Source organism: Borostomias antarcticus, assembly GCF_949987555.1.
Source record: "Borostomias antarcticus genome assembly, chromosome: 8".
Classification (NCBI taxonomy): Eukaryota; Metazoa; Chordata; class Actinopteri; order Stomiiformes; family Stomiidae; genus Borostomias; species Borostomias antarcticus.
Window position 1 is genome coordinate 18,555,942 of NC_140241.1, and position 23,180 is coordinate 18,579,121.

The 23,180-nt window shown below is 49.7% G+C and overlaps 1 protein-coding gene across 2 annotated transcripts; it reads left to right on the forward strand.

Moving 5' to 3' along the window:
• Nucleotides 1–1,578: 1,578 nt before the first annotated feature.
• On the forward strand, nucleotides 1,579–18,358 carry coro1cb (coronin, actin binding protein, 1Cb). 2 transcript variants are annotated; one of them, XM_084442692.1, is made up of 11 exons: nucleotides 1,579–1,707; nucleotides 5,651–5,850; nucleotides 11,041–11,163; nucleotides 14,452–14,581; nucleotides 15,370–15,551; nucleotides 15,654–15,773; nucleotides 16,055–16,159; nucleotides 16,324–16,469; nucleotides 16,665–16,722; nucleotides 16,910–17,155; nucleotides 17,439–18,358. In XM_084442692.1, exons 2-11 carry the CDS (start codon nucleotides 5,653–5,655, stop codon nucleotides 17,556–17,558), a joined length of 1,428 nt encoding a protein of 475 aa, XP_084298818.1. In that variant the 5' UTR covers nucleotides 1,579–1,707; nucleotides 5,651–5,652; the 3' UTR covers nucleotides 17,559–18,358. The 2 variants fall into 2 exon arrangements, with proteins under 2 accessions (XP_084298818.1, XP_084298817.1); XM_084442691.1 differs by lacking the exon at nucleotides 1,579–1,707 and adding an exon at nucleotides 1,975–2,053.
• Nucleotides 18,359–23,180: the final 4,822 nt, after the last annotated feature.

Sequence of the window (23,180 nt, forward strand, 5' to 3'; positions counted from 1 at the left end):
CATTTGCCTCACCAAAGAGAATTCCTGTGTCAGAGATCACAACCTCGCCTTCAGACGACGGGCCCCAGGGACTAGAACCCGCCCTGCGGGGGACCAGGGCTGAGGGACTAGAACCCGCCCTGCGGGGGACTAGGGCTGAGGGACTAGAACCCGCCCTGCGGGGAACCAGGGGGACTAGGACTGAGGTCGACCCACAAACCAAGCCTGACCAGGTCAACCGGAGGGACGTCAGTAGCCATAGTGACCGTGGAGAAGCGAGCGGCGCGGAGGAAGACAGCGAGGCGTCCCGCTTCAGGGCTGAGTCTGCGCTCATCCAGGAGAGCAGCCAGGCGCACCAGAGGTTCAGGGCTGAGTCTGTGCTCATCCAGGAGAGCAGCCAGGCGCACCAGAGGTTCAGAAACCTCCAGGACTGGTCCAAATCCCCAAACACCAACGCTGGAAGTTCGACTGGCTGCAGCCTGAAAGTCTCCCAGATGAAGAAGGCCTTTGACGTCACTAAGAAACCAGCAGAGGGACAACCAGATTCCAGGTCTCCACTCAAGAAAGGTAGGACCCCCCCATCTTTCTTTCTTTACACACACACACACACACACACACACACTCGCTCAGTCTCTCTCTCTCTCTCTCTCTCTCTCTCTCTCTCTCTCTCTCTCTCTTCACTGGCTACCTGGCTACCTACACAGTACCTATCCTGTGTTGTTAAAAAATATATATTTTCCTCACATTATATCCTCAGATTACAGTCTAACAGTTCTTGGTTTCAGATGGAGTTCCTTATTAAGGATTTCCTATGAATGTGTGTGCGGATCAGATAAACATTATAACAGAGTAATGCTTTCTTCCCATTGACTTAAATCAATCTGAGTGCTTGTGCTCATTGGGGGAGTCGTTATAAGATAATATACATAGGCCTACTCGTCTGTTTCTTGGTGGTGGACATTTACATGGGTGCAGTACTCTGATAAGAGGCTGTAGACGTTACAATGAGCTCATGCAGTGAACATGAAGTACTTGTTCTCACCACATGGGGCCGCTTTCACCAGGAGTCAGACCAGTGGATACAAACCTCTGACAGAGGCAGGCAGTCTGGACAGTGGTTTGACCATCTGTATTCAGCTCTGTTGTTTTTGATACGGTCTTCATTGAAATGTGATTGTGTGTGAGTGTACATTTATATTTCAGTTTACAATTGTTTTACTTTCTTTTCTTTTTTTTTACCATTATCTTTGAAATCAATGAGAGACAATATGGCCCTAGTCCATTCCAGGAAAACACAGCTGTATATGCCCTACCATGAATTGCAAATTAAATTGGATACTAGTTGATTCGATGGTGATGATGTTGTTGTTGTTGTTGATGATGATGATGATGATGATGATGATGATCAAGGATGGGCACTGAATATTTAGAGTAAAGTGTAATTTGCAATGGGTAAATGATATTGCTGACTATTATAGTTATCAATATTATTGTAATTTATAACATTTTAGGAAAATGGGGATGCTATCCTCATGAAACAAATGAACGAGGTGGGATGAAACAGGGCGTTGCTTCCGGTTCATAGACTTGCAGTCAGGAGGGAAAGAACGGACAACGATTGTTGGAACAAGGAACATCCAAACGGATAAGGGCTGACCTACACTACCATATTCATGTTTTCAGATTGATTACCTCGTGCTCACGGAAAACATTGCATAGATTTAGGAGGTAAGGGAAATTTACCGGTCTCGATTAGAATTGAACATCTTGCGTGTAGCCTACACGACTGTGTGCACCATTAGCTGTTCTGAATGGGAGCAGCCAGAACCATGGATAAAATCTGCACTTGCGTCATAATAGCTCGCTGGCGGTGGTCTGTTCACTAAATGAGCGTGGCTAACTAGCTAGCCTTCAAGCTAGCTTGCAAACGGGGACCATATAGTTAGCTTTGTATTTTCATGATAATCTTTGTGCAGTCGGACGTGGCTCATTTGTACGCCAAGGCAAGCCTCTTATAGCAGCATGCTTTGGATGATGCATTGTTTTGAAAGATATACCGAAGCACACGAGCTAGGTAAGGAAGTAGCACTAGCACAATGCTAGCTAACAAGGGAGGCTAGCTAGCCACAAACCAACACAATTGCTTTTGTCCGCACTGAGCGTATGGCTTGATTTTGTCTCTATTTGTCTTATTATCATGCTCCAAACCATCACCATAAATGACTTCTGTATCAAAGGTAGATTTGGAGCAATGCACCATGCATTCAACGTCACTTTCAGTGGCCATCCATCTCTACTTCATTGGTCTTTGCTCTTTAGCAATCAATGATGTGTCAAATGATGTGCTCTCTGTGTTGCTATCTCATAGCGAGGCCATAACTGATGGACTCGCAGTGTCTGGGGGAGTTCACGGCTTGAGGGCAACAGCTGTTCAGATATTGTCCATTAAGCCTAAATAGCCCTTCATGCCTGCGATGTGAAGCAGTTTGTATTGTGCCACTGAGGTGGCAGAATATCTCTCATCTAGAATCCTTGTTGTATTCCTACTGACAGATGTCTGCGACTAAACCAAGGCCATGTGATCAGCCTAATACCACAGATCCAAGACCCTTCTATTTTGATTTTGAGTTTGACAGCAGCTGAGACCTTATTTGGGTAGAAAGGATGGCTCAGACAGTCTCAGTGGCTCATTATTCCTGATGATCATTGGTGATGTGTCATAAAGGCGCTGCTGAATAGACAGTCCTCATGTTGAGTGAAAGTAGGTCAGCATGTGGAGGGAGGTCAACCTCATGCATAGAGCAGGGGGACATTTCAGGGCACAAGGGTTTGGTGAGAGAGCCTTTTCAAGGTCCCAAATCCATCATCTGGGCCCACAGCTCTGGACCTGTATTCACACAAACCCCTTCAGAGAAGAGTTCTGGTCTTGGACCAGTTTAGAATAGAATAGAATATAACTTTATTGTCCACAGAGGTGGAAAATTGTCTTTGGCTCACCATACACCAAAGCCAAAAGGCAGTTAATAAGACAAAATATATAAACAGACAGACAAGGTAAGTTAGACATTAAAGCAGTTAATGTCTCTGGTTTTATCTTGTTGGTTCCTTAGAGTTTGGGCCTTTTTTATCTGATCCTAGATCAGATTGGCGCTGTGGGAGTGACCCGCCCGCACCATATTGAGTCTTTCTTCTGGAGCCCCTCCCCCTAGTCAACACGTCTCTGAGACGCCTGCATCAGGCCCTGTTGCCTGCTGGGATACTATAGCCTTGGCTCCATATTCCTGCTATCAGAATAGCCTCTGCCCTCATTGCCAGGTTCTGAAGGCCTTTTCACCCTGAGGGATATCTGGTTTGTGAGAGATGGGCCTGGTCCAGAAACAACGCCCTCCATGCCACTCGCTATTTAGACACCTTCTGGTCTTGAGCTCCACGGTGACATCTGATTGGCTGAGCTGAAGGACCCCGCCCCTCAGGTCTGTTGTGAGGAGCGGCTCAGGGCCAGGGTTAGTCAGTCTGTAGCAGTCAGGGCCAGGGTTAGTCAGTCTGTAGCAGTCAGGGTCGGGGTTAGTCAGTCTGTAGCAGTCAGGGTTAGTCAGTCTGTAGCAGTCAGGGTTAGTCAGTCTGTAGCAGTCAGGGTCGGGGTCAGGGTAAGTCAGTCTGTAGCCATCAGGGTCGGGGTTAGTCAGTCTGTAGCGGTCGGGTCAGGGTTAGTCAGTCTGTAGCAGTCAGGGTCGGGGTCAGGGTTAGTCAGTCTGTAGCAGTCAGGGTCGGGGTTAGTCAGTCTGTAGCGGTCGGGTCAGGGTTAGTCAGTCTGTAGCAGTCAGGGTCGGGGTCAGGGTTAGTCAGTCTGTAGCAGTCAGGGTCGGGGTTAGTCAGTCTGTAGCGGTCGGGGTCAGGGTTAGTCAGTCTGTAGCAGTCAGGGTCGGGGTCAGGGTTAGTCAGTCTGTAGCAGTCAGGGTCGGGGTAAGTCAGTCTGTAGCAGTCAGGGTCGGGGTTAGTCAGTCTGTAGCAGTCAGGGTCGGGGTCAGGGTTAGTTAGTCTGTAGCAGTCAGGGTCGGGGTGAGATCACACAGCACAGGATCACACAGCATCACACAGCACAGGATCACACAGGATCACACATCCACACAGGATCACACATCTACACAGGATCACACAGCACAGGATCACACATCCACACATGATGGACCAACTCCTGGAAAACGCACTCTGGATGAACCCCGTCCATCAATCAGCCGGAGACTAGACATTCTCTCATTGTTATTTTGCCAGGTTAAATGGACAGAACTTTGTCACCTCCCTGCCATGTGTCCAGTCACTGCTCTGCCATGTGGGAGAAAGAGAGGACGCCTGCTTCCACTTCCTGCAAAGGAAAGGCTCCTTCTGCAGGAAACACCGTCTGCAAAAGTTAACATCCACCGCGCACCTGGGATAGAGACAGGATCAGAAAGGCATTCAGTCTAAAGACCTGTGTGTCTGAACAGGGTGGTCAGGGGCTACTTCTCTGTCCAACCATGTCTATGTCTGATCTACAGAGTCACACAAGCTAAGGTTAGTCCTGGGGGATGTCAGAATAGGACTTAACAGGTTGGTTGGTGTGACCTATCTGGCCAGTTGTGAAGTGTTCAGCCTATATTATGACATCTGTCTCAGATATCCTTTGAGTTGGGGGGGGGGGGGGTCGGGGGGGTGGGTCAGGGCGGGTTGGAGTAATCCAAATCTATGAGCTTCAGCACTGCCTCCTGGAATAACCCTCCACCCGGGAAACAGTCCCGGGTCCCTGTGCTGGTTTGTGTTGGTGGCTGTATGGCGACACAAGGAAGGCCTTTGATCAAGTCCCTCCTGCATGTAGGGGTTAGGCTGAGGGCTCAAGTCTCCTGATGAGACTCTTTCCAAGCACAGCCTACGTGTCAGGAATCCATCTTGGGTTGTTATGGAAACGGTGGGAGTCTAGCTGGAGCTCCCTTGGGGCTCTGTGTGCCCAGCCTGCTCCAGCATCATGCTGTCTAAGATAGTAAAACGGGAAATGATGGAGGCAGAGGTGGTGGTGTGTGTACTGTACTTACCACTTCACTCATTGTTTAGTATCAGATGTGGCCCAGAGGAAGAGGGAAGGCTTGTGAGAGCTCTCAGCCTGGGCAGTGAATCTGTCCCCATGAGCCTTTAATGACTTCACTGCTCTAGTCTGGCTGAAGAGGCTTTAGACACAACTGTGCAGCTCATTTTGGGAAATGACACCACTGCACTGACATTATTTTGAACTGTTTTGTAATTATGACACCTCTCTCTCTCTCCCTCTCTCTCTCTCTCCCTGTACTCTCTCTCTCCCCCTGTACTCTCTCTCTCCCCCTGTACTCTCTCCCCCTGTACTCTCTCTCCCTGTACTCTCTCTCCCCCTGTACTCTCTCTCCCTCTCTCTCTCTCCCTCTCTCTCCCTGTACTCTCTCTCCCTATACTCTCTCTCTCCCTGTACTCTCTCTCCCCCTGTACTCTCTCTCCCCCTCTCTCTCTCCCTCTCTCGCTCTCCCTCTCTCCCTCTCTCTCTCCCTGTACTCTCTCTCTCCCCTTGTACTCTCTCCCTCCCTCTCTCTCTCTCTCTCTCTCTCTCTGTCCCCCTGTACACTCTCTCTCCCCCTGTACTCTCTCTTTCTTTCTCTCTCTCTGATGGCAGATATGTTCAGGCGAGTGGTGCGTCAGAGTAAGTTCCGTCATGTGTTTGGCCAGGCGGTGAAGAACGACCAGTGCTATGACGACATCCGCGTGTCGCGGGTCACATGGGACAGCTCCTTCTGCGCCGTCAACCCAAAGTTCTGCGCCATCATCATCGAGGCCAGCGGGGGCGGGGCCTTCCTCGTCCTCCCTCTCTCTAAGGTGAGTGCAGGTCTCAGGGGTCTGCTGGTCTCAGGGTTCTCCATGTCTCAGGGTTCTCCAGGTCTCAGGGTTCTGCAGGTCTCAGGGTTCTGCCCCACGCCTCCACGGTCCATAATGGTTGGCTGGGTCATTCTGGTATAGGGCTTATATGAACATGGTTCTGGATTATTACTGATTTTATAATGTTATTAAACTGAAATTTCTATAAATATTTGTAGAGGTCATGACTTTATATTTCAGTGGCCACTGCTAGATCTACTTGGATGTCCGGGAGGTTAGACTAGAGTTACTTTAGATATAATAATAATAATAATAATAATAATAACAATAATAATAATAATACCAACACTTGGCTCCTGTTAGAGAGCGTTGTTTGTGTAGGAGGAGGGGGGCGCTGGCGCAGCTGCTGTCCGTGTCTCATCTCCGTCCCTCTGTTCAGAACCCCAGAGCGTCTCATCTCAGTCCCTCTGTGTTCAGAACCCCAGAGCGTCTCATCTCCGTCCCTCTGTTCAGAACCCCAGAGCGTCTCATCTCAGTCCCTCTGTGTTCAGAACCCCAGAGCGTCTCATCTCCGTCCCTCTGTTCAGAACCCCAGAGCGTCTCATCTCAGTCCCTCTGTGTTCAGAACCCCAGAGCGTCTCATCTCAGTCTCTCTGTGTTCAGAACCCCAGAGCGTCTCATCTCCGTCCCTCTGTTCAGAACCCCAGAGCGTCTCATCTCAGTCCCTCTGTGTTCACAACCCCAGAGCGTCTCATCTCAGTCCCTCTGTGTTCACAACCCCAGAGCGTCTCATCTTCGTCCCTCTGTGTTCAGAACCCCAGAGCGTCTCATCTCAGTCCCTCTGTGTTCACAACCCCAGAGCTGCTGCGGTCAGCAGGTTTGACCATATCAGGGTGGCCCACAGGACAGCTTCTCCTCAGTGACATTTTGGAGGGAACTTTCCTCCTGATGTGTCGTTTGTGAGTCTTCCTATCCGCTGACATGTTGCCTGAGATTCATACGGAATACATATGAATGAATTAGAAATGACTGGTTGGTTTAAATGCTCCTGCTCACACTGCTGTCCTCTGTTTCACCAGAAACAATCAATCAGATCTATTTTAATCAGTGTGATCCTAACGCTGCATGAATGTCACGCCTCCACTCCCCTGTTAGCCCTGCCTCACTGACCGCTGGGAGGGGGAGGGGCCAGACTCGCCTCACTGACCGCTGGGAGGGGGAGGGGCCTCACTGACCGCTGGGAGGGGGAGGGGCCAGACTCGCCTGACTGACCGCTGGGAGGGGGAGGGGCCTCACTGACCGCTGGGAGGGGGAGGGGCCAGACTCGCCTCACTGACCGCTGGGAGGGGGAGGGGCTTCACTGACCGCTGGGAGGGGCCTCACTGACCGCTGGGAGGGGGAGGGGCCAGACTCGCCTGACTGACCGCTAGGAGGGGGAGGGGCCTCACTGACCGCTGGGAGGGGGAGGGGCCAGACTCGCCTGACTGACCGCTGGGAGGGGGAGGGGCTTCACTGACCGCTGGGAGGGGGAGGGGCCTCACTGACCGCGCTGGGAGGGGGAGGGGCTAGACTCGCCTGACTGACCGCTGGGAGGGGAAGGGGCCTCACGGACCGCTGGGAGGGGGAGGGGGAGGGACCAGTCCCATATGGGCCTAATGGTTCATTAGTTTACATGGCTGCTGCAGCCCATACAGAGAAAGAGTGATGAACAACTGTGGATGAAGCTTAGTCCTGATTACTGATGAAGCTTAGTCCTGATAACTGATGAAGCTTAGTCCTGATAATAGGGACGGGAATTGGGAGGGACCTCCCGATTCGATTTTATCCCGATACTTAGGTGCCGATTCGATTTATTTTGCGATTTTTGTAGCAATTGCGATTCTGTAATATTGCGATTCGATATGACGAATTATTGCGATTTTTTTTTACCTGGCGAGTTATGAAAGCCGAATTTCTTCCAGATGTGCAATTTGAATTGTGGAGGTGCAGCATGAATCTTCTCATTGTCGTCCGTCATGTTTGCTGCTTCTTCTGACTAGTGTTGTCACGATACCAAAATTATAAATTTGATACGATACCTGCTAAAAGTATCTTGATAGGCTACTGATACTGAAACGATACCATGGCAAAAACCTAAAACATCAGGAAAAGTAGGCTAATGGAATAATACAATGTCAGGTGTAGCCTACTGGTCTGTGTTTGCTGTCTGCAGAGGCGGAGCAAGAATGTCAACTAAACTAAACTAAATAAATTACATATATATTTTATTTTATTCATTAAATGAAAAAAATCTCTACTTTGTAAAATAATCAGCTTGGGATGCTACAATTATAAGCTGAAAGTGTCTGCTCTGCTCCACTAGTCTGACACTCAGATTGAATTGCCATTCAGATTCAGGGGCGGGAGCCAGGCTACTGATCCTCTCCTTCACTCTGTCCGCTCGCACAGAGTGGGTCGCAGCCCACAGAGAAGCAGATCGCTACACACATACTCACACTGCTCCAGAGGGAGAGAGACGCACACTGTCCCCCGACACACTGCCTCGACCCAACTCAGAAATACGGCACATTCTTAAAGTACCGGTACTAATAAAATGGGGTATTGTACCGTTTTTGACGGCAGGGCGGTACCTTTCTAGTATCTGTATACCGTGCAACACTACTTCTGACTGAATAATAACCGTAACCTAGCAACCTAGCAGGACTTTTTTTTTGGGTTGTTGTTTTTTTAAAACAAAAAAATCGATTTTGGGGCAGCATGGCGATTTAAAAATAGTCACACACAAAAATCGCGATTTGTAACAGAATCGATTTTTTCTCCCATCCCTACCTGATAACTGATGAAGTTTAGTCCTGATAACTGATGAAGCTTAGTCCTGATAACTGATGAAGCTTAGTCTTGATAATCGTCTCACACCACGGCTGTATGAGCCATGAAATGTTCCCACAACTGCTTTACTCTCTCAGATGAGTTATTGTATTGGTTGTGCCCACTTCAGATTCGGTGTGTCTTCTGCTTCAATCACTCAACCTGGACTCTATCCATGTACTGTAGCCCAGTGGTTCTTAGATGGGGTACTATACCCCCCCTAGGGGTATGTTGGAGTTCTGCAGGGGGTACGTGAAACTTCAAAAAAAAAAAAAAAAAAATGTATTATACAATAATAGGTTCAATAAAAGCATTTATATTAAACATTTAATGTTAGTTTGGTAAATCACAGTTTATATTCAATGTTTTCCACAACATCAGCCGAAGCACTCCAGGCTTGCGGGGTGTTTGCTTGTAGCTGAAGCCAGAAAGATGTTCACCTAAGCTGAAGACCTCGGACCTCCAGACGCTGCTGTTCTGGTGGAGACAAAAACACAGCAGATACATTTAAAACTGAGCCTTCAGGTGAGCCTCTCTAGAGCTGACCTCCCCCTGAGGGCTGTGTGGCTACTGCAGCTTAATTAGTGAACAACCCCAGACCCGCTTCGAGTTCTGAGCCTCCCTTATTTACCTGCCAGCATTCTGATGGGGTCATAGGGAGGCCCAAAGAAGGATGGTTAAGACTAATGTCTCATAACATACAGGTGTTCTTTAGTTATCCATCCAGTCAGAGGTGAGGGAGGCAGGGAGCATAGACAGCGCTGCTTCATAGACCAGCATCACCTGTTAGTGTTCCGTGTAGTGAGGGAATATTGTTGAAGATCCTGGGTGTGTCTAAAGGTGACCTGCCTCAGGCCTCACCCTCAGCAGAAGAACTTTTAGTCCCTTTTATTTTTTATTTGAATCTTTTTACTCTGTTCTTTTACTATGTTATGCACTGTACAGTGTCCTTGAGTTTTAGAAAGATTAAATCCAATCTATTGTTGTTATTATTATTATTATTATTATTATAAGATAATATTTTTTTATCCAAAAAATAAAATGTCTGTTCTTAACACTCTCCTCCTGGCTAGTAGTTACCGTGACAACTGCAGTAATGGCAGGGCGTGTATCCCCATGGGGTTAGTCATGTGATCACCCTGGCCACGCCCCCAACCCTCTCAGACAGACCCCCCTCCTGCGTCTCATGAATAGCGGTGGGTTTCTGGGTGTCTATTGATGATGGGCGTCTGGTGAGGGAGAGAGACTGTGGGAGGAGAGAGAAGCAGAGAGACCGGTGGGAGGAGAGAGAAGCAGAGAGACCATGGGAGGAGAGAGAAGCAGAGAGACCGTGGGAGGAGAGAGAAGCAGAGAGACCGTGGGAGGAGAGAAGCAGAGAGACCGTGGGAGGAGAGAGAAGCAGAGAGACCGTGGGAGGAGAGAGAAGCAGAGAGACCGGTGGGAGGAGAGAGAAGCAGAGAGACCGGTGGGAGGAGAGAGAAGCAGAGAGACCGTGGGAGGAGAGAGAAGCAGAGAGACCGTGGGAGGAGAGAGAAGCAGAGAGACCGCTGTAGAGGTTGAAGGGGGAATGCTGAGGTCAGCACTATCGCAGCAGACATAACAAAACGTTTGAATACATCGTTCCCCTTGAACACCACCGCCTGCTTTCACAAGTACAGATGCCAGAGCTCTGAGTTCAAACTCTCCATATTTATCAGTGTGAAATGTTCAGATGTTGAGGTCAGTACCACTGGCCTGGGACCAGCTGAGCCAGGGAGCAGACTCAGTACCACTGACTCTCCCCGTCACTCATCGATCCACAGGACAGCAGGGGTCACACCACTTGACCTCCAGGTTGCTGATGTCATCTGGAGGACCACTGATTGGACAGAACAGTCTTGGGTTGGGAATGTCCGCCGGGGGAGCTTGTGAAGGTTGTTTACTCCCGTGTCGGGGAGGATCAGATGAGGGTTAGGGTTAACCCCAACCCTAACCCCTGACCCCTAACCCCAACCCTTCTCCCTCGCCAGCCTCCAGCTCTCCTCTGTCGCCCGGCTGACCGCTCTGACCTCCTGTCCTCCTGTCTCCTCACAGACGACCTCTGACCTGCTGTCTTCCTGTCTCCTCACAGACGACCTCTGACCTGCTGTCCTCCTGTCTCCTCACAGACAACCTCTGACCTCCTGTCTTCCTGTCTCCTCACAGACGACCTCTGACCTCCTGTCCTCCTGTCTCCTCACAGACGACCTCTGACCTCCTGTCCTCCTGTCTCCTCACAGACGACCTCTGACCTCCTGTCGTCTCACAGACGACCTCTGACCTCCTGTCTTCCTGTCTCCTCAGACGGGGCGCATAGACAAGACGTACCCGACGGTGTGCGGCCACACAGGCCCGGTCCTGGACATCGACTGGTGCCCTCACAACGACCACGTCATCGCCAGCGGCTCGGAGGACTGCACAGTCATGGTGCGGAAACTCCATCTCCTCTTCTGCTCTGTTTCTACTGCGTGTTTTAAGTTTGGCTTTTGATCTGGTACTTGTTTCAGTTTGAGCATATTTTACGGAGCCTGGAGTGAAACTCATATGTTTCGGTTATCGACAGCCCTGTCTCTGCTGTGTAACCCAACCTCCCGGTGGAGTGCGTTAGGGACCGAGAGCATGTCATCCAGTAATCAGATACACAGCCATTCATGGGATTAGGCGCCGATGAGGTCATTGTGTGAGTGTTATTGAGCCTTATTTGGTCCGCCTCAAATACACACATAAATAGAGGCAAACAGGCTGTAAAACAAGTCAACATGTAGCCCTGAACATGTGTTTATAACTTATGTTCAAACAATGCACCAGAATGTTGTGTGGAGTTATCGTCTGGTTAACAGAATGTTGTGTGAGGTTATCGTCTGGGTAACAGAATGTTGTGTGGAGTTATCGTCTGGTTAACAGAATGTTGTGTGGATTTATCGTCTGGTTAACAGAATGTTGTGTGGAGTTATCGTCTGGGTAACAATGTTGTGTGGAGTTATCGTCTGGGTAACAGAATGTTGTGTGGAGTTATCGTCTGGTTAACAGAATGTTGTGTGGAGTTATCGTCTGGGTAACAGAATATTGTGTGGAGTTATCGTCTGGTTAACAGAATGTTGTGTGGAGTTATCGTCTGGGTAACAGAATATTGTGTGGAGTTATCGTCTGGTTAACTGAATGTTGTGTGGAGTTATCTTCTGGTTCAGGTTTTATTTGAAGCACAGTTGACACAGAAAGCCTCCTCCCTTTTTTAATTTCTCTCACGTCACGGTCCCCCACCACAGGTCTATAAATCCAACTGTGTGTGTAGTGTGTGTGTTGTGTGTAGTGTGTGTGTAGTGTGTGTGTGTAGTGTGTGTGTGTAGTGTGTGTGTGTAGTAGGGATGAGACGGTATGGATTTTTGCAGTACGGTACGGTATCTAGTTACACAGTACGGTTAACGGTATTTCATGTTATACGGCATTTCAACTCCTTTGCCCTTTAGGTGAGGACTGTCACACAAATTATAGATGGCAGCAAGGAACGGTGTCACCAACTGGATAAAACATCAAATACACATTAGAACCAGAATCTCTTTTATTAGCCAGGTATTTACGTAAAGTGACAATAACAAATACAAAAGCTCAAGTCATTCACAATATATTTATTTATTTTATTTATGATTATTATTTTTAATTAAATAATTTTTAAAATATAATAAAGGAAAAGAAGATATCAAACAATATTTAAAACAAGTGTTACTAACAATATATATATTTTTTAATACATTATAATGCACTGTGCGTGCGTGCGTGCGTGCGTGCGTGCGTGTTTGTGAGAGTGGGTTGTAGGGTGTGTGTGTGTGTGTGTGTGTGTGTGTGAGTGGGTTGTAGGGTGTGTGTGTGTGCGTGGTTTGTAGGGTGTGTGTGTGTGTGCGTGTGTGTGTGTGGGTTGTAGGGTGTGTGTGTGCGTGTGTGTGTGCGTGGGTTGTAGGGTGTGTGTGAGTGGGTTGTAGGGTGTGTGTGTGCGTGGGTTGTAGGGTGTGTGTGTGAGTGGGTTGTAGGGTGTGTGTGTGGGTTGTAGGGTGGGTGTGTGTGTGTGAGTGGGTTGTAGGGTGTGTGTGTGTGAGTGGGTTGTAGGGTGTGTGTGTGTGTGAGTGGGTTGTAGGGTGTGTGCGTGTGTGTGTGCGTGGGTTGTAGGGTGTGTGTGTGCGTGGGTTGTAGGGTGTGTGTGCGTGGGTTGTAGGGTGTGTGTGTGTGCGTGGGTTGTAGGGTGTGTGTGTGTGGGTTGTAGGGTGTGTGTGTGCATGGGTTGTAGGGTGTGTGTGTGTGTGTGGGGGTTGTAGGGTGTGTGTGTGTGTGTGTGTGTGTGTGTGTGTGTGTGTGTGTGGGGGTTGTAGGGTGTGTGTGTGTGCGTGGGTTGTAGGGTGTGTGTGTGTGCATGGGTTGTAGGGTGTGTGTGTGTGTGTGGGGGTTGTAGGGTGTGTGTGTGTGTGTGTGTGTGGGTTGTAGGGTGTGTGTGTGTGTGTGTGTGGGTTGTAGGGTGTGTGTGTGTGCGTGGGTTGTAGGGTGTGTGTGTGTGCATGGGTTGTAGGGTGTGTGTGTGTGTGTGGGGGTTGTAGGGTGTGTGTGTGTGTGTGTGAGTGGGTTGTAGGGTGTGTGTGTGTGAGTGGGTTGTAGGGTGTGTGTGTGTGTGAGTGGGTTGTAGGGTGTGTGTGTGAGTGGGTTGTAGGGTGTGTGCGTGTGTGTGTGCTTGGGTTGTAGGGTGTGTGTGCGTGGGTTGTAGGGTGTGTGTGTGTGCGTGGGTTGTAGGGTGTGTGTGTGTGGGTTGTAGGGTGTGTGTGTGCATGGGTTGTAGGGTGTGTGTGTGTGTGTGTGGGGGTTGTAGGGTGTGTGTGTGTGTGTGTGTGTGTGTGGGGGTTGTAGGGTGTGTGTGTGTGCGTGGGTTGTAGGGTGTGTGTGTGTGCATGGGTTGTAGGGTGTGTGTGTGTGTGTGGGGGTTGTAGGGTGTGTGTGTGTGTGTGTGTGTGTGTGGGTTGTAGGGTGTGTGTGTGTGTGTGGGTTGTAGGGTGTGTGTGTGTGCGTGGGTTGTAGGGTGTGTGTGTGTGCATGGGTTGTAGGGTGTGTGTGTGTGTGTGGGGGTTGTAGGGTGTGTGTGTGTGTGTGTGTGTGTGGGTTGTAGGGTGTGTGTGTGTGTGCGTGGGTTGTAGGGTGCAGCGGAGGGGTGCAGGTCCCAGAGTCAGTGGGAGTCCGAGGCCTTTGTTACCACAAGGGAACATGCATGATGGGGTCAGGGGTCACTGGGGGGATGATGGGGTCAGGGGTCACTGGGGGATGATGGGGTCAGGGGTCACTGGGGGACAACATGATTACTGTGCACTTGTTTATCTTTTTGCATTCCCTTTTAATGACATCCTGTCACTTTTGTTCACTTCTTGCAATTTAAGTCCTAAAGCAGGTTAAAATCTAGTCGTGTTATCATGCCTACCTGACCTCTCTCTTCCCATAGTTGCACTAGGAAGGCCTCTCTGCTGCCCCCCGCAGGCTGTTAATGGTCATCACATTCTGTGAAGCTCAATAATAAGCCTCATCAGTCAGGCTGATGGATGTGCATGGTTGTAGATTACACCTTCGAAGGTTTCAAAGTCCAGATGATATCCCCCAAAATGTCAAGGCTTCCATGGGTGGGAGCCAGAGAGAGATCAAACGCTGCTTCAGGCTTCATGGATGATGATGTGTGTCTTGTGTGTCCAGGTGTGGCAGATCCCAGAGAACGGACTGGTCACTGCGCTGTCTGAGCCAGTGGTGGTGCTGGAGGGGCACTCGAAGAGGGTGGGCATCGTGACCTGGCATCCCACAGCCCGCAACGTCCTCCTCAGTGCAGGTAGGCGTGGCCTAATCCTAACCCCTGCTCAGTGCAGGTAGGTGTGGCCTTACCCTAACCCCTCAGAGTCCTGCTCCCTCAGACCCAGTGGGGGGTGGATGTTGACGGCGCTGTGATCCTGAGTCTCCCTCTCTCCCCCCAGGCTGTGATCCTGAGTCTCTCCCTCTCTCCCCCCAGGCTGTGATCCTGAGTCTCTCCCTCTCTCCCCCCAGGCTGTGATCCTGAGTCTCTCCCTCTCTCCCCCCAGGCTGTGATCCTGAGTCTCTCCCTCGCTCCCCCCAGGCTGTGATCCTGAGTCTCTCCCTCTCTCTCCCAGGCTGTGATAACCAGATCCTGAGTCTCTCCCCCCAGGCTATGATAACCAGATCCTGAGTCTCTCCCCCAGGCTGTGATAACCAGATCCTGAGTCTCTCCCCCAGGCTGTGATAACCAGATCCTGAGTCTCTCCCCCCAGGCTGTGATAACCAGATCCTGAGTCTCTCCCCCCAGGCTGTGATAACCAGATCCTGAGTCTCTCCCCCAGGCTGTGATAACAAGATCCTGAGTCTCTCCCCCCAGGCTGTGATAACCAGATCATGAGTCTCTCCCCCAGGCTGTGATAACCAAATCCTGAGTCTCTCTCTCTCTCTCCCCCAGGCTGTGATAACCAGATCCTGAGTCTCTCTCTCTCTCCCCCAGGCTGTGATAACCAGATCCTGAGTCTCTCCCCCAGGCTGTGATGACCAGATCCTGAGTCTCTCCCCCAGGCTGTGATAACCAGATCCTGAGTCTCTCTCTCTGTCCCCCAGGCTGTGATAACCAGATCCTTATCTGGAATGTGGGCCGTGGCGAGGCGGTGATCAGCCTGGACGACCTGCACCCCGACGTCATCTTCAGCGCCTGCTGGAGCCGCTCCGGCGCCCTCATCTGCACGGCCTGCAAGGACAAGAAGATCCGCGTCATCGACCCCCGCAAGGAGACCGTGGTGGCCGTGAGTAGGGGGGACCACCTCACACACACACACACACACCGCACAGACGACGGCCTCCTGCAGAGGCACACCAGGCTGAAGGTGGTTCTCTGTCCGTGGCAGGAGAAGGACAAGGCACACGAGGGCGCGCGGCCGATGAGGGCCATCTTCCTGGCCGACGGGAACATCTTCACCACCGGCTTCAGCCGCATGAGTGAGAGACAGCTAGCCCTCTGGAACCCCGTACGTACACACACATTTACATACACACACACACATATATACATACACACACACACACACACGTATACATACACACACACACACATATACACACACACACACACACATATACATACACACACACATACAGTACACACACACACATACACACACACACAGACATAAACACATACATACGCACGCGCGCCCACACACATTTCAACACACCACGTGAAACATGCGTAAAGCCAATGTAAATTCTCACACGTCCGTAACGGAAATATTCTCTTCTGTGGATTCAGAAAAGCATGGATGAGCCAATATCAGTCCACGAGATGGACACCAGTAACGGGGTCCTCCTGCCCTTCTACGACCCCGACACCAACGTAGTCTACCTGTGTGGCAAGGTGAGGATTCTGTCCACTGTCCCATTCCCACCTTTTCATTCCCATTCCCACAATCCTCCTTCCTTCACCCTCGGGTTGCAGGGGCCGTTCATGTGAGTCTCTGGGATTTCCTTCCTTGACCGTAGTCCCGTGGCCTGACCCCTGACCTTCTCCTCCTCTCACAGGGCGACAGCAGCATCCGCTACTTTGAGATTACGGACGAGGCGCCCTTCGTGCACTACCTCAACACCTTCTCCAGCAAGGAGCCCCAGAGGGGCATGGGGTACATGCCCAAACGAGGACTGGACGTCAACAAATGCGAGATTGCCAGGTAACGGCAGAAATCTGAATCAAAGATGAATCAGACCAGCCAGTATACCTGGTTGTTCTCATTTAGTCCACTAGAGGGCACTCACTTGGTCCTCCAGACTATGGAATGTGGCTCTATCTTCATTTAAGAATCAAGGATTATTGTAGAACAAATTATTCTTGAAAGGTAGACATGTTTTGTCTATTCTCTTTGTAGGTTTTATAAACTGCACGAGAGAAAGTGTGAGCCAATCATCATGACTGTACCTAGAAAGGTTTGTTACTCTGTTGTATTTCATGAACATTTTCAAATCATCTGCCTGGTTTCACAAATAGGCGTGTACTCCCATCTAATATTGTCTTCTTGCTCTTCACTCTCTTGTCCTGTTACACACACTCATCTCTCTCTCTCTCTCTCTCTCTCTCTCTCTCTCTCTCTCTCTCTCTCTCTCTCTCTCTCAGTCGGACCTGTTCCAGGATGACCTGTACCCGGACACGGCGGGCCCTGACTGTGCGCTGGAGGCGGAGGACTGGTTCGATGGGAAGAACGGCGAGCCCATCCTCATCTCCCTCAAGCATGGCTACGTGCCGGGCAAGAACCGCGACCTCAAGGTGGTGAAGAAGAACATCCTGGAGAGCAAACCAGCCACAAAAGCTGAGAACATCACCTCACCTGCCCAGAAGCAAGCCTCTCCACAGCCCTCACGAGTGAGTGGTGGTGTGACGTAGCTCTGATCATGCGCCTGGTCACCGAACGCTGCTCCTTGTCATCCGCCCAATAGTGAATCAATAAATGTGCAAGACCAGATGAATACTGAGTCATCTCTGAAGCTGAGTCACGTCTCTAGTGTCTGATGGCGTCTCTAGTGTCTGATGGCGTCTCTAGTGTCTGATGGCGTCTCTAGTGTCTGATGGCGTCTCTAGTGTCTGATGGCGTCTCTAGTGTCTGATGACGTCTCTAGTGTCTGATGACGTCTCTTCTTAATTCCAGAAGAACGAAGGGAAGATGGAGGAGCTCCTGCGAGAGGTCAAGTCTCTCCGAGACCTCGTCACCCTTCAGGACCGCCGGATCGCCAAACTTGAGGAGCAAATTGCCAAGGTCGCCATGTAGGACACGCCCCCTTCTCAGGACCATTCATTGGTTGGGAGAGAATCTCTTGGGCGGGGCCAGTCACTGCCAAATTGAAATTCGGCTTCATCATTCCGCTTGGCGTCTTGTCAGTGACGATCCCAAGCTCACATTCCAAGACAACCCCCCCATGCCAACCCTCACACCTTCCTCTTAAACACTGAGAAAGAGAAACTCTGGCAAGTCATCGTTCACCTTTTTACTGGGGATAAAACACTTATAAATAACTGCCATTTTTGTTGATGAAAAAGTCTTAGTTTTTGTTATTGTTTGAAATTGTGGTCGGGAACATTCTGATGTGAAGTTTGTACTTACTGATAATCTCAATGATTTTATGTAGCCATCAGTATTGCCATATGCCCCTGATTTTTGTGCTGCCAAATTTGAACGGTGTGTGGTTTCATGCACTGCTTTTACATTCTCATTTATTTTGTGTCTTCTCTCCTGTTGCACATTCCAGTTAGAGGCTGTCATCGAATGATTTAGAAGAGAATGATTTTTCTCCAAATTATAGCTGTTACACTGTTGCAAAAAGAAGAGAAATTTGATTTTCTGCCAATCATGTTGATACGCATCAGGTCACTGAATGTGAAGGAACTTCTTCTGCTACTTTTAGCTCCTGCTCTTCTGGGTTTAGATTTTAACTGTGGGATGTTGGGGGCGGTAGGGGAACTGCAGCTCTCTCTCTGGTGTAAATGTTGTGTAAATGTAGTGGTGCTGTCACTCTGACTGGTATTAAGGGTCAAACTGAGGTCTCTCACTCTCTCAGCACTTGTTTCACTGAACCCTCCGACAAATAGTTCTGTGCATGCAATAAAGATTTTACTCATGCAAACGTCTCCACAATAAATCCCTTTGTTCTGACTTCGCTTCCCCATTTCTGTTGTTTCTCTAGTGTAACGGCCCTCGCTGCGCTGTGTCCTCTCCCATGAGCACCTTCTCTAGCCTCGTAGAACCACCTTCTCTAGCCTCGTAGAACCACCTTCTCTAACCTCGTGGAACCACCTTCTCTAGCCTCGTAGAACCACCTTCTCTAACCTCGTAGAACCACCTTCTCTAACCTCGTAGAACCACCTTCTCTAGCCTCCTAGAACCACCTTCTCTAGCCTCCTAGAACCACCATCACATGAGCTCACGTTCTGATTCACCACCATCACATGAGCTCATGTTCTGACTCACTACTCAGGATCTGAGCTCACGTTCTGATTCACTAACCAGCATCTGAGCTCGTGAGACGCAGGTGGTGTTACGATGCTTCCCCTTCACTGGGACACACTCAGCAACTCTGCCATCAAACCCAAGAAAACCTCCAACTGTTAAAACATGACCACTTTCACACTGCTCCAGCCAGCTACACAACTGAGAAGATGGCAAATTGATACAAATATAGTTTCTCAGGACAACAGTGTTCATCGAGTTGTACACAAGTGATCAAAGCAGCCATCACTATGAGATATCAGAGATTTGACTGAGATGTCCCTAGCTACCAGCGGAGCCACAGTCAAAACAAACATAAAAGCTTGGTGCACAGGTTTTCATTGCGGTGGTGAGCCTATAAAACGCGCCTCTTTGCTCCTGACTTCCTGTCCAAACAGAGGCATCCGCTCCTGGGCCTCTGGAGGACGGTCCGTCCCATCAGCCCTGCTGGGGGCCTCAGAGAGGGGGGCTCTGTCTGGCTGCCTCACTCCAGGAACCACTAGCTAGAGGAGGTTAACTACTGTGATGGGATGAGGGCATCAAAGATGGGTTGTTTCTGTCACCAAGGCCTTTCCTACCTGTCCAGGTCCAGTCCAGGTCAAGCCTCACTGACTGAATGGCAGGTAAAGGCAAGCGTGCTCGTAGCAGAGTCTTTGAAACATATATTCTGGAAACTTTGCAATATAATTGTATCATTGTTGTCTTTATGAGGCAGTCAGCCACCTCTTAAAACCCTTGGCTGGGAAGACAGCCAAGGTCACTGTGTGAGATAACTAGTCTGTTGTGGCTGTGTGTTGGGCTACTCTGATTTTATGCAACATGGCTGTGTCTGTCTCCAAATTCCTATGCAGTTTAGAGAATGTGTTAGGGACTATAGCTCTTTGAGGGAATGTGGATCTGTGGGTATTCAAGTGGATAAGGAGTCTAATCGGGTAAGGAAGTGTCATGCAGAAGCATCTCCATGCAAGGAAGAGAAGAAATTAGTATTGCTGTAAGCTTCCGAACAAAAGGTTTGTCTGTTGATAATTTCTTGTTTCCTGAGACGTTGAACTGAAGCCTCATCACTGAGGAGCCACAGCTACAGCACACCCCTGAGTCACCAGAACAGGAAGTAGTGGTTGCCATGGAAGCAGGTTTCAATACTTGCCACATTTCCATTCTCTCATAGTACAGAAATGAATTTGGCCAGAGGACGTCTGTGTACCTCTTGAAATAACTCTCCTGAGGCAGCAGATTAACTCTAAGCTATCAGACTCCTACCACCATCCAGACACCACTCCATGTATTGTTCAACTAACACACTGCTTTATTTCAAAGATAAACAATAGCAATCACTGGCAGACAGAATCTTTCCCCATGTCTCTTGCATCAGTGCTGCTCGACTTCTGCTGCTGGGCTGTGTTCACTTCCTGTTTCCGCGTAGCTAGCAGGTACAACCTCTTTCTCCAACTTTCCTCCGTCAGATCGTCAGCGTACTCCTGAGCTCCGGCCAGATGCCCTCTGCCCTCTCCTCCAGGACAGCTGCCCGCCAACCCTAACCCGTCCAGCCAGGTAAGACCGGCGGTACCGTCCAGTACGTAGAAACGGGACAGACTGGATGTCTTGTACGGAGCGTTTTCTCTCTAGTTGATGATTGCATCTGTGTGACTATAATTCCTTTTCACACAGAGTTTTGATATGAAACACTTTTGGATGGGGTCATTGTTACAGAAATGCGCAACCTTCTTTGTGTTTTAAGGTTTCACCATTTTCTATATGTTTGCTGTTATTCTGACAGAACAAATGTAGTGTAGACAGCAGCTAAGAATCTACCTTTGACTTCCTGCTTTGACAGTTACGCGGGTGTGGTGCTAGACACAGGAGGACTAAATGTTCCATGAAGTGCTGACAACCCACCACCGTCCCCGTACACCTTGTGACTCTATGTTATGTATTTCCATAGATACCCTCCAATTCCCATAGATATCCTGATGTGATTGGAAATGTAATGTCTAAAATTCTGTCCTAATTTAGTATTTTGTGGTTTCAGAATTGGCAACATGATCTCATGGATGGATGAAGTGTTTGTTGTTCTGTTGTGGAGTATCCTGTTGTTGCCTTCTCAGGAAGTCTCTCTCCTAGAATCCAGCAGCTCCAGACACAGCAGTGACTCAGATGCCCCAGCCCAGACCCCCACCATGCCAGAGAGGTCTCTATCCTCCCCGCTGCCCCAGACTAATGAACCAGACCATACTTCTCGGCCCTCAGAATCCCAGAACACAACCAGCAACACGGCGTCGGTGTCCCAACCACCGGAGATGACAAGACACACAACAGAAGCAACACCAAAGAGCAGTGTGTCTAACATGGGAAGTGAAGATGTGAAATATTTCAGCACCACCACAGGCCCTAGCTCTACCAATGAGCCTTCCTCCACCACAGGCCCTAGCTCTACCAATGAGCCTTCCTCCATCACAGGCCCTAGCTCTACCAATGAGCCTTCCTCCACCACAGGCCCTAGCTCTACCAATGAGCCTTCCTCCACCACAGGCCCTAGCTCTACCAATGGGCCTTCCTCCACCACAGGCCCTAGCTCTACCAATGAGCCTTCCTCCACCACAGGCCCTAGCTCTACCAATGAGCCTTCCTCCACCACAGGCCCTAGCTCTACCAATGAGTCCTTCTCCATCATAGATCCTACCCATGAGCCTTCCTCTACCACAGGCCCTAGCTCGACCAATGAGCCCCCCTCCTCTATCACTAAGACTGCCTCTGCCACAATGGCCATCTCCGCCACAGCCAACACCACCAACAGCACCAACACCACCTCTTCAGGGGTCCTGGTCCCCAAGAAACCAGAAGAGAGTGTCACTGCTTTGGCCACAGCCACAATGGCAACATCAGCCAAGACGTCCAACCAAGACAAGATCCCACCAGGAGGCGGGGTCCCACTCTGCCCTCCCACCCGCAGAAGCGGTCTGGTGAGCCAGTGTCTGATCGGCATCGCCTCCCTGGCTGCAATAGCCACCATCTTCATGGTCAGCACCATCATCCTCTGCACCAAGCTGTCCTCCAGGAAGCACCTGTACCGGATGGGACAGGCAGACCAGGGCACCGAGATGGTGTGCATCTCCGCCCTGCTACCCGAGGGCAGCAGCCCCCATGGGAGGTCCCACCTTCACAAGAGCAACGGAGCCCTGCGGCCCAGAGTGGACCTGGACAGCGACGAGGACGGAGGGGACGACCTCACCCTCCTCAGCTTCCTCCCAGCAGACAGCGTCAGTGTCTAGTCATGCAGCCTGTTCAGAGAGGACTTCTAGAGCAGGGGTGGCCAACCAGTCAGAGACTAAGAGCCACAAAAATTACTGTGGTACCACCCAGAGCCACACCATATATACCAGCGTTTCTCAACCTTTTTTTCAGTCACTGCACCCTTCATAAGTACTTAAAATCCCAAGGCACCACAGTCTAAAATAAGAAGAAAAACGTTATTGTCCATTAAATATACATTTAAAGTTAATTTATTTAAAATTAATACATACAACAAGATATTTTCTGACATAATATATTTTGGACTGGGTTAGGCTGGGCTGGACTGGGCTGGGCTGGGCTGGGCTGGGCTGGGCTGGGCTGGGTTGGGCTGGACTGGACTGGACTGGACTGGACTGGACTGGACTGGGTTAGGCTGGGCTGGGCTGGGCTGGGCTGGGTTAGGCTTGACTGGACTAGGCTGGGTTAGGCTGGACTGGGCTGGGCTGGGTTGGGCTGGGTTGGGCTCGACTGGGCTGGAGATTTGAGACTTTGAAATGTCTGGCATATCAGACAGAATGGCTTACCATTACGTTTTATGAAGAAAAAATGACTCTCCCACTCGGGTAAAAAATGTCCTGTGTTCGTCTTCATATTTTATTTTCGCTGCGCATTTCTTTCCAGCCATTCTTTGGTTGTGTACAGTAGCCTAGTCTAGGCTACGTTTGCTTTTGTCGTAAAAGAGAATGACCCACGCAAAGCAAATTATTTTGTTTACAATTATTTTGTTACCAAGGTGATTTGCTACCTATATGATTGGTTTGAAGTGGTTCTCACGCAACTTCCTCGCGACCTAGCGAAACGAATCATATATATAGATTTTATGACAAATCTGCAATAAACTAAAATGGGCGGGAAGAAATGCACAGCGAGAGAGAGAGAGAGAGAGAGAGAGAGAAACGTTCTTATGGAATGAATTAATTTTTTTAATGAAAGGATGGAAGAGCCGCAAGCCAACTTTTTTTAAATGAATGGATGGAGGAGCCGCACATTGACGGGCAAAGAGCCGCATGCGGCTCGCGAGCCGCGGGTTGGCCACCACATTTCATCCGGCAGAATCTAGAGGGAATATCAGTGTCTAGTCCTGCAGCCTGTTCAGAGAGGACTTCTAGAGGGAAT

Coding starts and splice junctions, on each gene's coding strand:
- coro1cb (XM_084442691.1), top strand. CDS start 2,002: ATGCTTTGGATGATGCATTGTTTTGAAAGATATACCGAAGCACACGAG. Junction 15,552..15,653: donor GCAAGGAGACCGTGGTGGCC/GTGAGTAGGGGG, acceptor TGTCCGTGGCAG/GAGAAGGACAAGGCACACGA. Junction 16,723..16,909: donor TCATGACTGTACCTAGAAAG/GTTTGTTACTCT, acceptor TCTCTCTCTCAG/TCGGACCTGTTCCAGGATGA.